This window comes from Euleptes europaea, chromosome 2, assembly GCF_029931775.1.
Source record: "Euleptes europaea isolate rEulEur1 chromosome 2, rEulEur1.hap1, whole genome shotgun sequence".
Classification (NCBI taxonomy): domain Eukaryota; kingdom Metazoa; phylum Chordata; class Lepidosauria; order Squamata; family Sphaerodactylidae; genus Euleptes; species Euleptes europaea.
Window position 1 is genome coordinate 1749716 of NC_079313.1, and position 10782 is coordinate 1760497.

Here is a 10782-nt window from a genome sequence, read left to right on the forward strand (position 1 = left end):
GCTCTCCAGGGTCTCAGGCTAGGGTTGCCAACCTCCAGGTACTAGCTGGAGATCTCCTGCTATTACAACTGATCTCCAGCCAATACAAATTAGTTCCCCTGGAGAAAATGGCCACTTTGGCAATTGGACTCTTTGGTATTGAAGTCCCCCCCTTCCCAAACCCTGCCCTCCTCAGGCTCCGCCACAAAAACCTCCTGCCAGTGGCAAACCCTATCTCAGGCAGAGGCCTTTCACATCACCTACCTGCCTAGTCCCTTTAACCGGAGATGCTGGGGACTGAACCTGGGACCTTCTGCATGCCAAGCAGATGCTCTACCACCGAGCCACAACCTCCAGGCACTAGCTGGCGATCTCCTGCTATTACAACTGATCTCCAGCTGATAGAGATCAGTTCACCTGGAGAAAATGGCCGCTTTGGCCATTGGACTCTATGGCATTGAAGTCCCTCCCCAAACCCCGCACTCCTCAGGCTCCGCCCCCAAAACCCTCCAGCCGGTGGCGAAGAGGGACCTGGCAACCCTACTCCCAGCCCTGGGATTCAGAGGTTTGTTGCCCTGTAGATAGGGTTGCCAGGACCCTCCTGGCCATTGGCAAGGGTTGGGGGGGAGGTAGGGTTGTTAGATCCAGGATGGGAAACTCCTGGAGATTTGGGGATGGAGCCTGGGGAGGACAGAGAGTCCAAACTTTGAAGCTGCCATTTTCTCCAGGGGAGCTGATCTCTGTAGTCTGGAGATGAGCCGTAACTCCGGGGGATCCCCAGGTCCCACCTGGAGGCTGGCATCCCTATCTGTAGATGGTCACCATGGCTAGTAGCCGCTTTTCATCAGGTTGCCAACTGCAGGTTGGGGAATTCCTGGAGGCTTGGGGGATGGTACCCAGGGAGGACAGGGTACAGTGCCATACAGCCTACATCCCAAACCAGCCATTTTCTCCAGGGGAATTGACCTCTCCTCCGTGAATCTTCCCAACCCTTTTTTAAAACCATCTCTGCTGACGGCCCTCCCCAGGGGCACTGCACCTGCCTTTGCTAGGTGCCGCCCATTTCTCTCTCCCTGCTACCCTGACTACAAGATTCCACCTGGGGAGGACTGGACATTAAGACCTCTGGGGAAACCCCAATTCTCCCTCCCACCTGGTCCGGGGACTCTTTCTGGGACCATTTTTGCCTCTGAATCCACCACCAGTTCCATCAGGCATTTCCTCAGCACCGTCCACCGCAGCTAGGGTTGCCAACCTCCAGGTGGTGGCTGGAGATCTCCCGCTATTACATCTGATCTCCAGGCGACAGAGATCAATCTCCCCCCTCCTCCGCCTGGTAGGGTTGCCAGGTCCCTCTTTGCCATCGGTGGGAAATTTTTGGGGTGGAGCCCGAGGAGGGTGGGGTTTGGGGAGGGGAGGGACTTCAATGCCATAGAGTCCAATTGCCAAAGCGGCCATTTTCTTCAGGGGAACTATGGGCTGGAGATCAGCTGTAATAGCAGGAGATCTCCAGCTAGTACCTGGAGGTTGACAACCCTACCCCCCAGAGAAAATGGCTGCTTTGGAAGGTGGACTCTATGGTGTTATACCCCATCAAAGTCTCTCCCCTCCCCAAACCTTGCCCTCCTCAGGCTCCGCCCCCCAAAATTTCCAGGTATTTCCCAAGCCAGAGTTGGCGACCCTAATCACAGCGGATTTGGGGCACACGACATGAAGCACCCTTACCGTAGCCAACACCCTCCCCCTACACCCCCTCCAAATAGGTTTACCAACCTCCAGGTGGGTCCTGGCGATTTCCCAGAATTACAACTGATCTCCATATGACAATCCCCCTGGAGAAAATGGATGCTTTGGAGGGGTATAGCATTACACCCTGCTGAAGTCTCTCCCCAAACTCCACCCTCCCCAGGCTCCACCCCCAAAATCTCCAGGAATTTCCCCCACTTGGAGTTGGCAACCCTGCGCCCCAAAACACAACGGGGAGACTCCTAGATCTCAGAGCTGCTGTTCCTCTGAAGACTGCAGAGGCTCTAGCCAGCCCGCTTCTCTGCCGCTGCAGAAGCCGCTCGGAGCCTGCTGTGGGTTTGCCCTCCGCCTACAGGAACAGCCTAAATTTAAACATGCCTCTTGGAACGCATTTGCCAAGCATGATCCGCTCGCACGTTTTCTCCGGGCCCGGTGGCAAGCTTGTTTTGCAGGGAACACACACAGGGTGCTGGTGGAGAGAAACCGAGCCAGGCAGAAGTCCTTTGCAGAGAAGTGGGGGGGCAGGCCAGAGGGCCAACCTCAAAGGCATTTGGAGGGGTTTCCACTGACCCCAATGCTCTGCATTGCCAACTTAGAATCCAGAGTTGCATCGATGCAGGTAGCTCAAATCTCCTGCCTCGGATTCAGGGGAAAGGAGGACCAGGCAAGGGTTTGCTGTGATATTCATTGGCACCACTTGGGAGAGGAAAAAATGGTTCCCATCCAGCCCCTAACAGAGCCACGTTTCAGGGGTAGGGTAGGTTGCTCTATTCAGGGGTGGGGACAGGGTTGCCAGCTCCGGTTTGGGAAATACCCGGAGATTTTTGGGGTGGAGCCTGAGGAGGGCAGGGTTTGGGAGGGGAGGGATGTCAATGGGGTAAATGCCATAGAGCCCAACTGCCAAAGCAGCCATTTTCTCCAGGGGAACTGATCTCTATCGCCTGGAGATCATATGTAATAGCAGGAGATCTCCGGCCACCACCTGGAGGTTGGCAACCCTAGGTGGGGAGGACCATCACTAGACAAGATTTCCTGCCAGCAGAGGACACCAAAGGCAGCAATGACATTGTAGAGTTTCCGTCTAGACATTAGGAAGAATTTCCTAACAGAGCAGTTCCTCATTGGAACAGGCTTCCTCGGGAGGTGGTAAGCTCTCCTTCCCTGGAGGTTTTTAAGCAGAGGCTGGATGGCCATCTGTCAGCAATGCTCATTCTATGATCTTAGGCAGATGATGAGAGGGAGGGCACCTTGGCCATCTTCTGGGCATGGAGTAGGGAGGTCACTGAAGGTGTGTGTTGGGGGGAGGTAGTTGTGAATTTCCTGCATTGTGCAAGGGGTTGGACTAGATGACCCTGGTGGTCCCTTCCAACTCTATGATTCTAGGATTCTAAGCTTCCATGGAACAAGTGGGGATTCGAACCTGTGTCTCCCAGGTACTAGTCCGACACTTTAACCACTACACCATGCTGGCTCCTGTATTACAAATCATAGTTCTGGTCAAGCTTGCAGAGGGTTAACAGAAAGCAACTCAGAAATGGGGAGGGGTATCCCAAAGTCCAGCGCTTTGTTTAGTCGGTTCCCTATTAGCTCCTCCCCTTAATTTTCCATGAGGGGCATTTGAGCTTTGTGCCATAGGCCATTTATTCATGGGAGGTTTTGCCTTGGATTTGCCGCTCTCTAGATGCTCGTTTTTCCCATCCGGATTCTCACAACTCTGCATGGGGGCTTATTGTTGAGTTTTGAGAATCTGGATGGGGGAAATGTGCATTTAAAGAGTGGCAAATCCAAGGCAAAACCTCCCATGCATAAATGGCCATAGAGACTCAGGTTCGGCTCCTTTAAAAACAACAGCAAAGCAAGGTGCCTGTTTTTGAGTAGTTAAGCCGCATGGTACAAGACAAACTGAGGCTGCAGGAACCTGCAACTTGTGTATCTTCCTCAAGCCTGCTTGAACTCAGGAGCTGAACCCGGATCCTCCCTGGTCCTAGTGTACTGCACTAATTTCTCTGGGACTTCCACTGTGAAAAGAACACAAGAAAGGCCATGCAGGATCAGGCCAAAGCCCATCAAGTCCAGCAGTCTGTTCACACAGGGGCCAACCAGGTGCCTCTAGGAAGCCCACAAACATGACTACTGCAGCAGCATTTATCCTGCCTGTGTTCCCCAGTACCTAATATATTCGGCATGCTCCTCTAATCCTGGAGAGAATAGGCATGCATCATGACTAGTATCCATTTTGACTCGTAGCCATGAATAGCCCTCTCCTCCATGAACATGTCCACTCCCTTCTTCAAGCCTTCCAAGTTGGCAGCCATCACCACATCCTGCGGCAAGGAGTGCCACAATTTAACTATGTTAAATTCTCTTGCAGAATGGGCCTAAAGGAAGGAAGGGAAGTCCTGGAGGAGACAGAGCAGCTGTCAGCCTAGCCTACCTCACAAGGTTGCTGTGAGCACAGAGAACCATACATGCCACTCTGAGCTCCTTGGAATCAGGGTGGGATAAAGGTGTGATCTGTACATGCTCAGAGGCCCTAATTTCATCTCAGAGGAGTCTAAGCTGTGCTTCAGAAGTTCTCATAGCTGGTTCGTTGCACCTATGAGAGCATCACAGAACGCTGGGGGGGGGGAGGGGACCTTACCACATGTTCCTCTCCTTGTGTATTTTAACAATCAGATATTATAATTACAAGAAATTTGATTTAAAGCAAAAATAGAAGCATGGAGGCGTGTCTGTCTTTGACTCCTCTCTCTGATTTTTCAACAGCTGCTGTTTCTCAGCCCAGTTAGGGAATCAACGTCAGCAGACAGCAATTTAGCCTCCTGGAGGCCATCAGGAACCTTTCAGCAGCCACAAGGCCCGTTTTAGGAGAGACGGGACCATGAAGACTCCACAGCCCAGCTCCCCTCCACCCCGCCACTAACCCCAACAGACTAGTGTCCCCCCCTTGCCACTCATGATGTTGAGGCCAGAGCACCCCCCCCCCACAGAAGGGCTGCGCAGGCAGATGCGACTCCAAAGCGCATCACCTCTGTCAGGAAATTAAACCTTTCAAAGCAATTACACTCCCTTTCTAGGACTGGCCAGGGAGGCAAGTCAAAAGCAATCGTGCATAACCCGGGCAGATTCTCTCCCTCTCCTCCCCCCTCCCTTTATCAAAATGCAATTGCATCCAGCGGATTTAAAGTTCCCACGGCTGCCTCTGTCAAAAGCTTAAAGAAGAAAAAGCTGCCAGACACAGAAAAATAAGAACAGGGATGTAGCTGTTGGGGGGGGGGGGCGGGAGAGAGAAGGAAAAGGAGGATGAGATTGAACCAGGAAAGCAGAAATGGGGATGAGAAGGAACAGAAGCAGAAGAGTGTGAAGACGTGGGGGTGGAGGTGATTCAGCCCCCCCCCATAACACCTGCAAGGGGGGGTGTCTCAAGCTGCCTCTGACACAAACAGAGGCTCTCACATTGCCTTCAACCATCTTGGGGAAACCATGCGAGGCAAGACGACCACCGGCTCCTTGGCCAATCTGGGGGACCCCAGCAGAAACCCAGCCACACAGCCCCAGAGAGAAAAAAAGGGGGGCAGTTTTGCAATGAAAGGGAGGGCGTGGGGAAGGGAAAAGGAAGAGGGAGAATCTAGCTATTTTGATGGCTGAAGAGAAAAATTGGAAAGGATGGGCGGGGAAAGTGGAGATTAAAAAAAAAGAAGGGGGGAGAGGAAATGGCAAAGGATGGCTGGAGAAGCCACACAGGGAGGGAAAGGGGCGACAAAATTTTAAGAGGAATAATTTTAAGCAAGCATGAGAGAAAGAAATCTTGTGGGAGGGGGGCAGATGGATGGCAATGCAATTGAGGGGGCGCAGAGGGAAAGGAACGAGAACAGCTAGAAGGATGGAGAGAGGAAAATGGAACGAGCAAGTGGGGAGGAAACGGAGAGAGGGGGGACCAGAGAGGAACGGGGTGTGCAGAAGATGCCCGGCCGCCGGAATCTCACCCTTGTGCATGCCGGTGTAGCGGTCCTTGAGCACCGTGAGCTCGTAGATCTGCCCGAACTGCTCGAAAAGGGGCTTCAGGTCCTTCTCCTCCAGGTTCCGGGGGATCTGGCCCACAAACAGCTTGATGGCGTCCAGGTCCTTCATGCCCTCGGGCTCAGAGCTGCTGCCGCCGCTGCTCATGGGGGAGGCGCGGGGCGGCTGCTGGGGCTGCGCCTGCCGCCTGGGCTCGCTCGCGGGGAGTCTGGCCATTCCCCGAGCCCCGGCGCGGGCTGGGCGGACGGAGATGCTGCGGGGAGAGGATGCAGGAGGATGGCGAGGCGGGCTGGCGGCTGCAGCATCAGGACCACAAAAGGCGGGCGCTCTGCAGCGGCGCCTGCTGGACGAGGCTTGAAGTGCACGGTGTTTGGGAAGGGGGGGAGAAGGATGCGTGGCGGGTGGGGGGAGCAGCTCTGGGATTTCGGGGTGGGGTGGGGTGGGAGGAGGGGAGGAGAAAACGCACGTCCCAAGACAAGGATGACTGTGCAGCCCAAAGAAAAGAGGGAGAGGCTTCAGATCCTGATAAGCGTAGTCGGGGGTGCCTTGCTAGGTCAGATGGTAAAGGTAAAGGTAGCCCAGTGGGTTATAGATCAAATCAAGCCTGAACTGACCCTAGAAGCTAAAATGACTAAACTGAGGCTGTCGTATTTTGGTCACGTCATGAGACGACAAGAGTCACTGGAAAAGACCGTCATGATAGGAAAAGTTGAGGGCAGAGGAAAAGAGGAAGACCCAACAAGAGATGGATTGACTCAATAAAGGAAGCCACAGCCTTCAATTTGCAAGATCTGAGCAAGGCTGTCAAAGATAGGACATTTTGGAGGACTTTCATTCATAGGGTCGCCATGAGTCGGAAGCGACTTGACGGCACTTAACACACACACACAGCCCCCTCTGCAAGCACCGGGTCATTCCTGACCCATGGGGTGACGTCACATCCCGACGTTTACTAGGCAGACTATGTTTAGGGGTGGTTTGCCACGGCCTTCCCCAGTCGTCTTCCCTTTACCTCCAGCAAGCAAACCAATATTATATGTTCTAGTCGATTTCCTCACAGACGTCAACCAGCAGGGCCTTTGCCCCATTGGCCCTAAATACGCAAGAGGAGGAGGAGAAGGAGCTGGTTTTTAAATGCCAACTTTCTCTACCACTTAAGGAAGAATCAAACTGGCTTACAATTACCTTCCCTTCCTCTTCCCACAACAGACACCCTGTGAGGAGGGTGGGGCTGAGAGAGCTCTAACAGAGCTGTGACTAGTCCAAGGTCACCCAGTTGGCTTCATGCATAGGAATGGGGAAACCAACCCGGTTCACCAGATTAGCGTCCGCCGCTCATTTGGAGGAGTGGGGAATCAAACCCGGTTCTTCAGATTAGAGTCCACAGCTCCACACCACCACTCTTAACCACTACTCAACGCTGGCTGCACTGCTTCTACACATGGAGGTTCCATTTACCATGCCCCACCAAGCAAGGCCAACACAGTCCAACTTATGGTATGGGTAACAATGGATGGTACAGGAATGATTTTCTTATCCCCCTGACTAACGATTTGGGGGCAGGAGCAGGGAGAAGCCTAGTCTGTATAGGGAGGCTGACATTTAGTAGCCAGACAACCAGCAGGAAGCAGGAAACTACCAAGGAGGCAAATGAGAGGCAAGTTTGGCTCTGTAATCCACAGGCAATCCTTTGCAGTGTAAGGAAGGAGTTGGGAAATGAAGGACTGATGTCATGTTAGGGGAGGGGGCTGTGCTCAGTGGCAGAGCATCTGCTTGGCATGCAGAAGGTCCCAGGTTCAATCCCCGGCATCTCCAGTTAAAGGGACCAGGCATGCAGGTGATGTGAAAGACCCCTGCCTGAGACCCTGGAGAGCCACTGCCGGTCTGAGTAGACAATACTGACTTTGTTGGACCAAGGGTCTGAGTATAAGGCAGCTTCATGTGTTCATGTGTCATCCATCCTTCTTCTCCCAACACCACACAAACACACATCATAAGGGTGTGAAGGCCAGGCATTTACCATCCACTGTGTTAAGGAGACCTGATCAAACAAAGATTTGGGCAGGAGTTTTTAAAGTCAGGAAATAGTCCAACTAAACTAATGTACTGTACTCTTTATTTAGGAAATGTTTTATTCCACCATTCCTCCAAACTCAGGGCTGCATTCATCCCTCTTTACCCTCACAACGTTCCTGTGAGGGAGGCTAGGCTGAGCAAGAATAATTGCCCCAAAGTTACCCAATTAACTTCATAGTCCAGCAGGTCCTGGATCCCGCCCAAGGAAAACTTTTTCAACGGCAGTTCCCAGCTTTTAGCATTTTGCATAATTTATTCCTTTGCTAATGACAAGCTGATAACAAAACCATTTGTCCCACACAGTCCTCTCCCAGTGGAAATCTGGGCCAGCTAGACTTTTGGATTTCCACATAATTTCAGGCACAGCTGGACAAGACAAGAGACAACAGATTTTATCTATTTTTCTTAAACTGGGAGTTAGAAGAAATGGAATACTGCATTCAGTACCTTTAAATTCACGTGGATTTGCAGCCCACATATAAGCCTGTTTGGGCAAGTTATTTTGTTAGGCCTTCCACGTTCCAAGCTGGAAGCCTTCCCAAGAAGCATCACACTTCTTCATTTTTAAAAAAAACATAGCTGGGGAACACGCCAAAAATCCCAAGTAAACAGAGAGGTTCCTTTCAAACACATTCTCAGGAGTTTGGCATAGGTGTGAAACATCAACCCGTTTTGACGGGTTGTGCAGAATTGTGAGTGCTAAAAATTGACAAGGTTCCTGCCTAACTCCTGCAAATACATTCATTACATTGACACCCCCTCTTTTTTCCTTTATGTAACACATTTCATGGCCTTCCAAAAAGGTCTCCCACCCAGTACTTTGAGCAGACAGTGACTAGCTTTTGAAGCACTGCTTTTCACTGTACCCCCTATGGAAGATTCAGAAGAACATAAGAAAAGCCATGCTGGATCAGAGCAAGGTCCATCAAGTCCAGCAGTCTGTTCACACAGCAGCCAACCACGTGCCTCCAGGAAGCCCACAAACAAAACGACGGCAGCAGCATTTATCCTGCCTGTGTTCCACAGCACCTAATAAAATAGGCATGCTCCTCTGATCCTGGAGAGAATAGGGATGCATCATGACTAAGAACATAAGAAAGGCCCTGCTGGATCAGACCCAGGCCCATTAAGTCCAGCAGTCTGTTCATACAGTGGCCAACCAGGTGCCTCTAGGAAGCCCCCAAACAAGACTGCAGCAGCATTTATCCTGCCTGTGTTCCACAGCACTTCATAGAATAGGCCTGCTCCTCTGATCCTGGAGACAACAGGTATGCATCATGACTAGTATCCATTTTGACTAGTAGCCATGGATAGCCCTCTCCTCCATAAGAAAAGCCCTGCTGGAGGCCCATCAAGTCCAGCAGTCTGTTCACAGAGTGGCCAACCAGGTGCCTCTGGGAAGCCCACAAAGAAGATGACTGCAGCAGCATTACCCACAGCACCTAACAGGCATGCTCCTCTGATATTGGAGAGAATAGGTATACATCATGACCAGTATCCATTTGGACTAGTAGACATGGATAGCCCTATCCTCTATGAACATGTCTACTTCCTTCTTAAAGCCTCAGAACATAAGAGCATAAGAAAAGCCCTGCTGGGTCAGACCAAAAGCCTATCAAATACAGCAGTCTGTTCACACAACCAGGTGCCTTTAAGCCCACAAACAAGACGCCTGCAGCAGCATTGTCCTGCCTGCGTTCCCCAGCACCTAAGGTAATAGGCATGCTCCTCAGATACCATAGATAATAGGTTATTATTCCCACTCTGCCCCGTTGTTTTCGTAGGGTGGCTGTTTTATTTCCTTTTGAGCGTTAATTCCTGAGGATGCTTGCGGTGCTTGTGTGATTCCCTAAGCAATATTCGTGCAATCGCCACCTCGCTTGCCCAGGCTTGGAGTCTGAGCCCAGAGAAGAGCATCAGCACAGCCACGGCCCTTGATTTCCCGCTAACAGACCACAGGGGATGTGCCTTCCTCCCCCTACTCTGAGATTTCTCACTTCCCGGGGGTGGGGGGCTTGGGATTTTGCCTTGTGCTGTGGACAACAAAAACCATGTTACAAATGCAATATAAAGCAAGATAGGTAGAGGGGTTGTTTTGGTCCACGTGTGTGTACATGCCATCAAATCACAGCTGACTTATGGCAACCCCGTAGGGCTTTCAAGGCAAGAGATGTTGGGAGGTGGTTTGCCATTGCCTGCCTCCGTGTCAAGACCCTGGTATTCCTTGGAGATCAGAAAAAAATGTGCAAAGCACCAGAGATTACAAGGCGTTCAATTAACTTGTAGCTACTCCAAAGTTTTACAAAATAGTAGTAACAGGTAAAGGGCCCCTGTGCAAGCACCGGGTCATTCCTGACCCATGGGGTGATGTCACATCCCGACGTTTTCTTAGGTAGACTTTGTTTACGGAGTGGTTTTGCCATTGCCTTCCCCAGTCGTCTTCTCTTTACCCCCAGCAAGCTGGGTACTCATTTTACCGACCTCAGGATGGAAGGCTGAGTCAACCTTGAGCCGGCTACCTGGAACCAACTTTCCATCGGGATCGAACTCAGGTAGTGAGCAGAGCTTGGACTGCAGCTTACCACTCTGGTTCAAATAAATTGCAAAACGTGTATTACACTACACAAATAATGAGCAAACGCAAAAACCAAAAGGGTCAGAATCACAATATGAGCAAAAGGGTTGAGAACGTAACTCAGAACCTCAACAGTGATAGGTCGGCTAGTATCCTGTTTCTATATCCTTCAGCCCATAGCCATCTACACTGCAAATGTTAATTGAATTTGTGGCTTCATTATCTCATATTACCTATGTATCATAAAGGATAATTACCTCATTTTTGATGATAGCTACAGCCCAAAGGTAATACATGCTTTGCGATTTTAACCTTTGCTGTTACTACTATTTTGTTATATTTTGGGGTTGTGTGTGTGTTAAGTGCCTTTTTCTCAAAATCTTACA

The 10782-nt window shown here is 51.1% G+C and overlaps 1 protein-coding gene across 2 annotated transcripts in view; it reads right to left on the bottom strand.

Annotated features, from left to right (window-relative positions):
• Positions 1-5992, bottom strand: part of CELF5 (CUGBP Elav-like family member 5) — a 65139-nt gene extending 59147 nt beyond the window's left edge. For both annotated transcript variants that reach the window (XM_056867483.1, XM_056867484.1), the window contains exon 1: positions 5712-5992. In XM_056867483.1, coding sequence (XP_056723461.1) covers positions 5712-5961 — 250 coding nt within the window. In that variant the 5' untranslated portion in view covers positions 5962-5992. The remainder of the gene's footprint in view (positions 1-5711) is intronic.
• Between the last annotated feature and the right edge of the window lie 4790 nt (positions 5993-10782).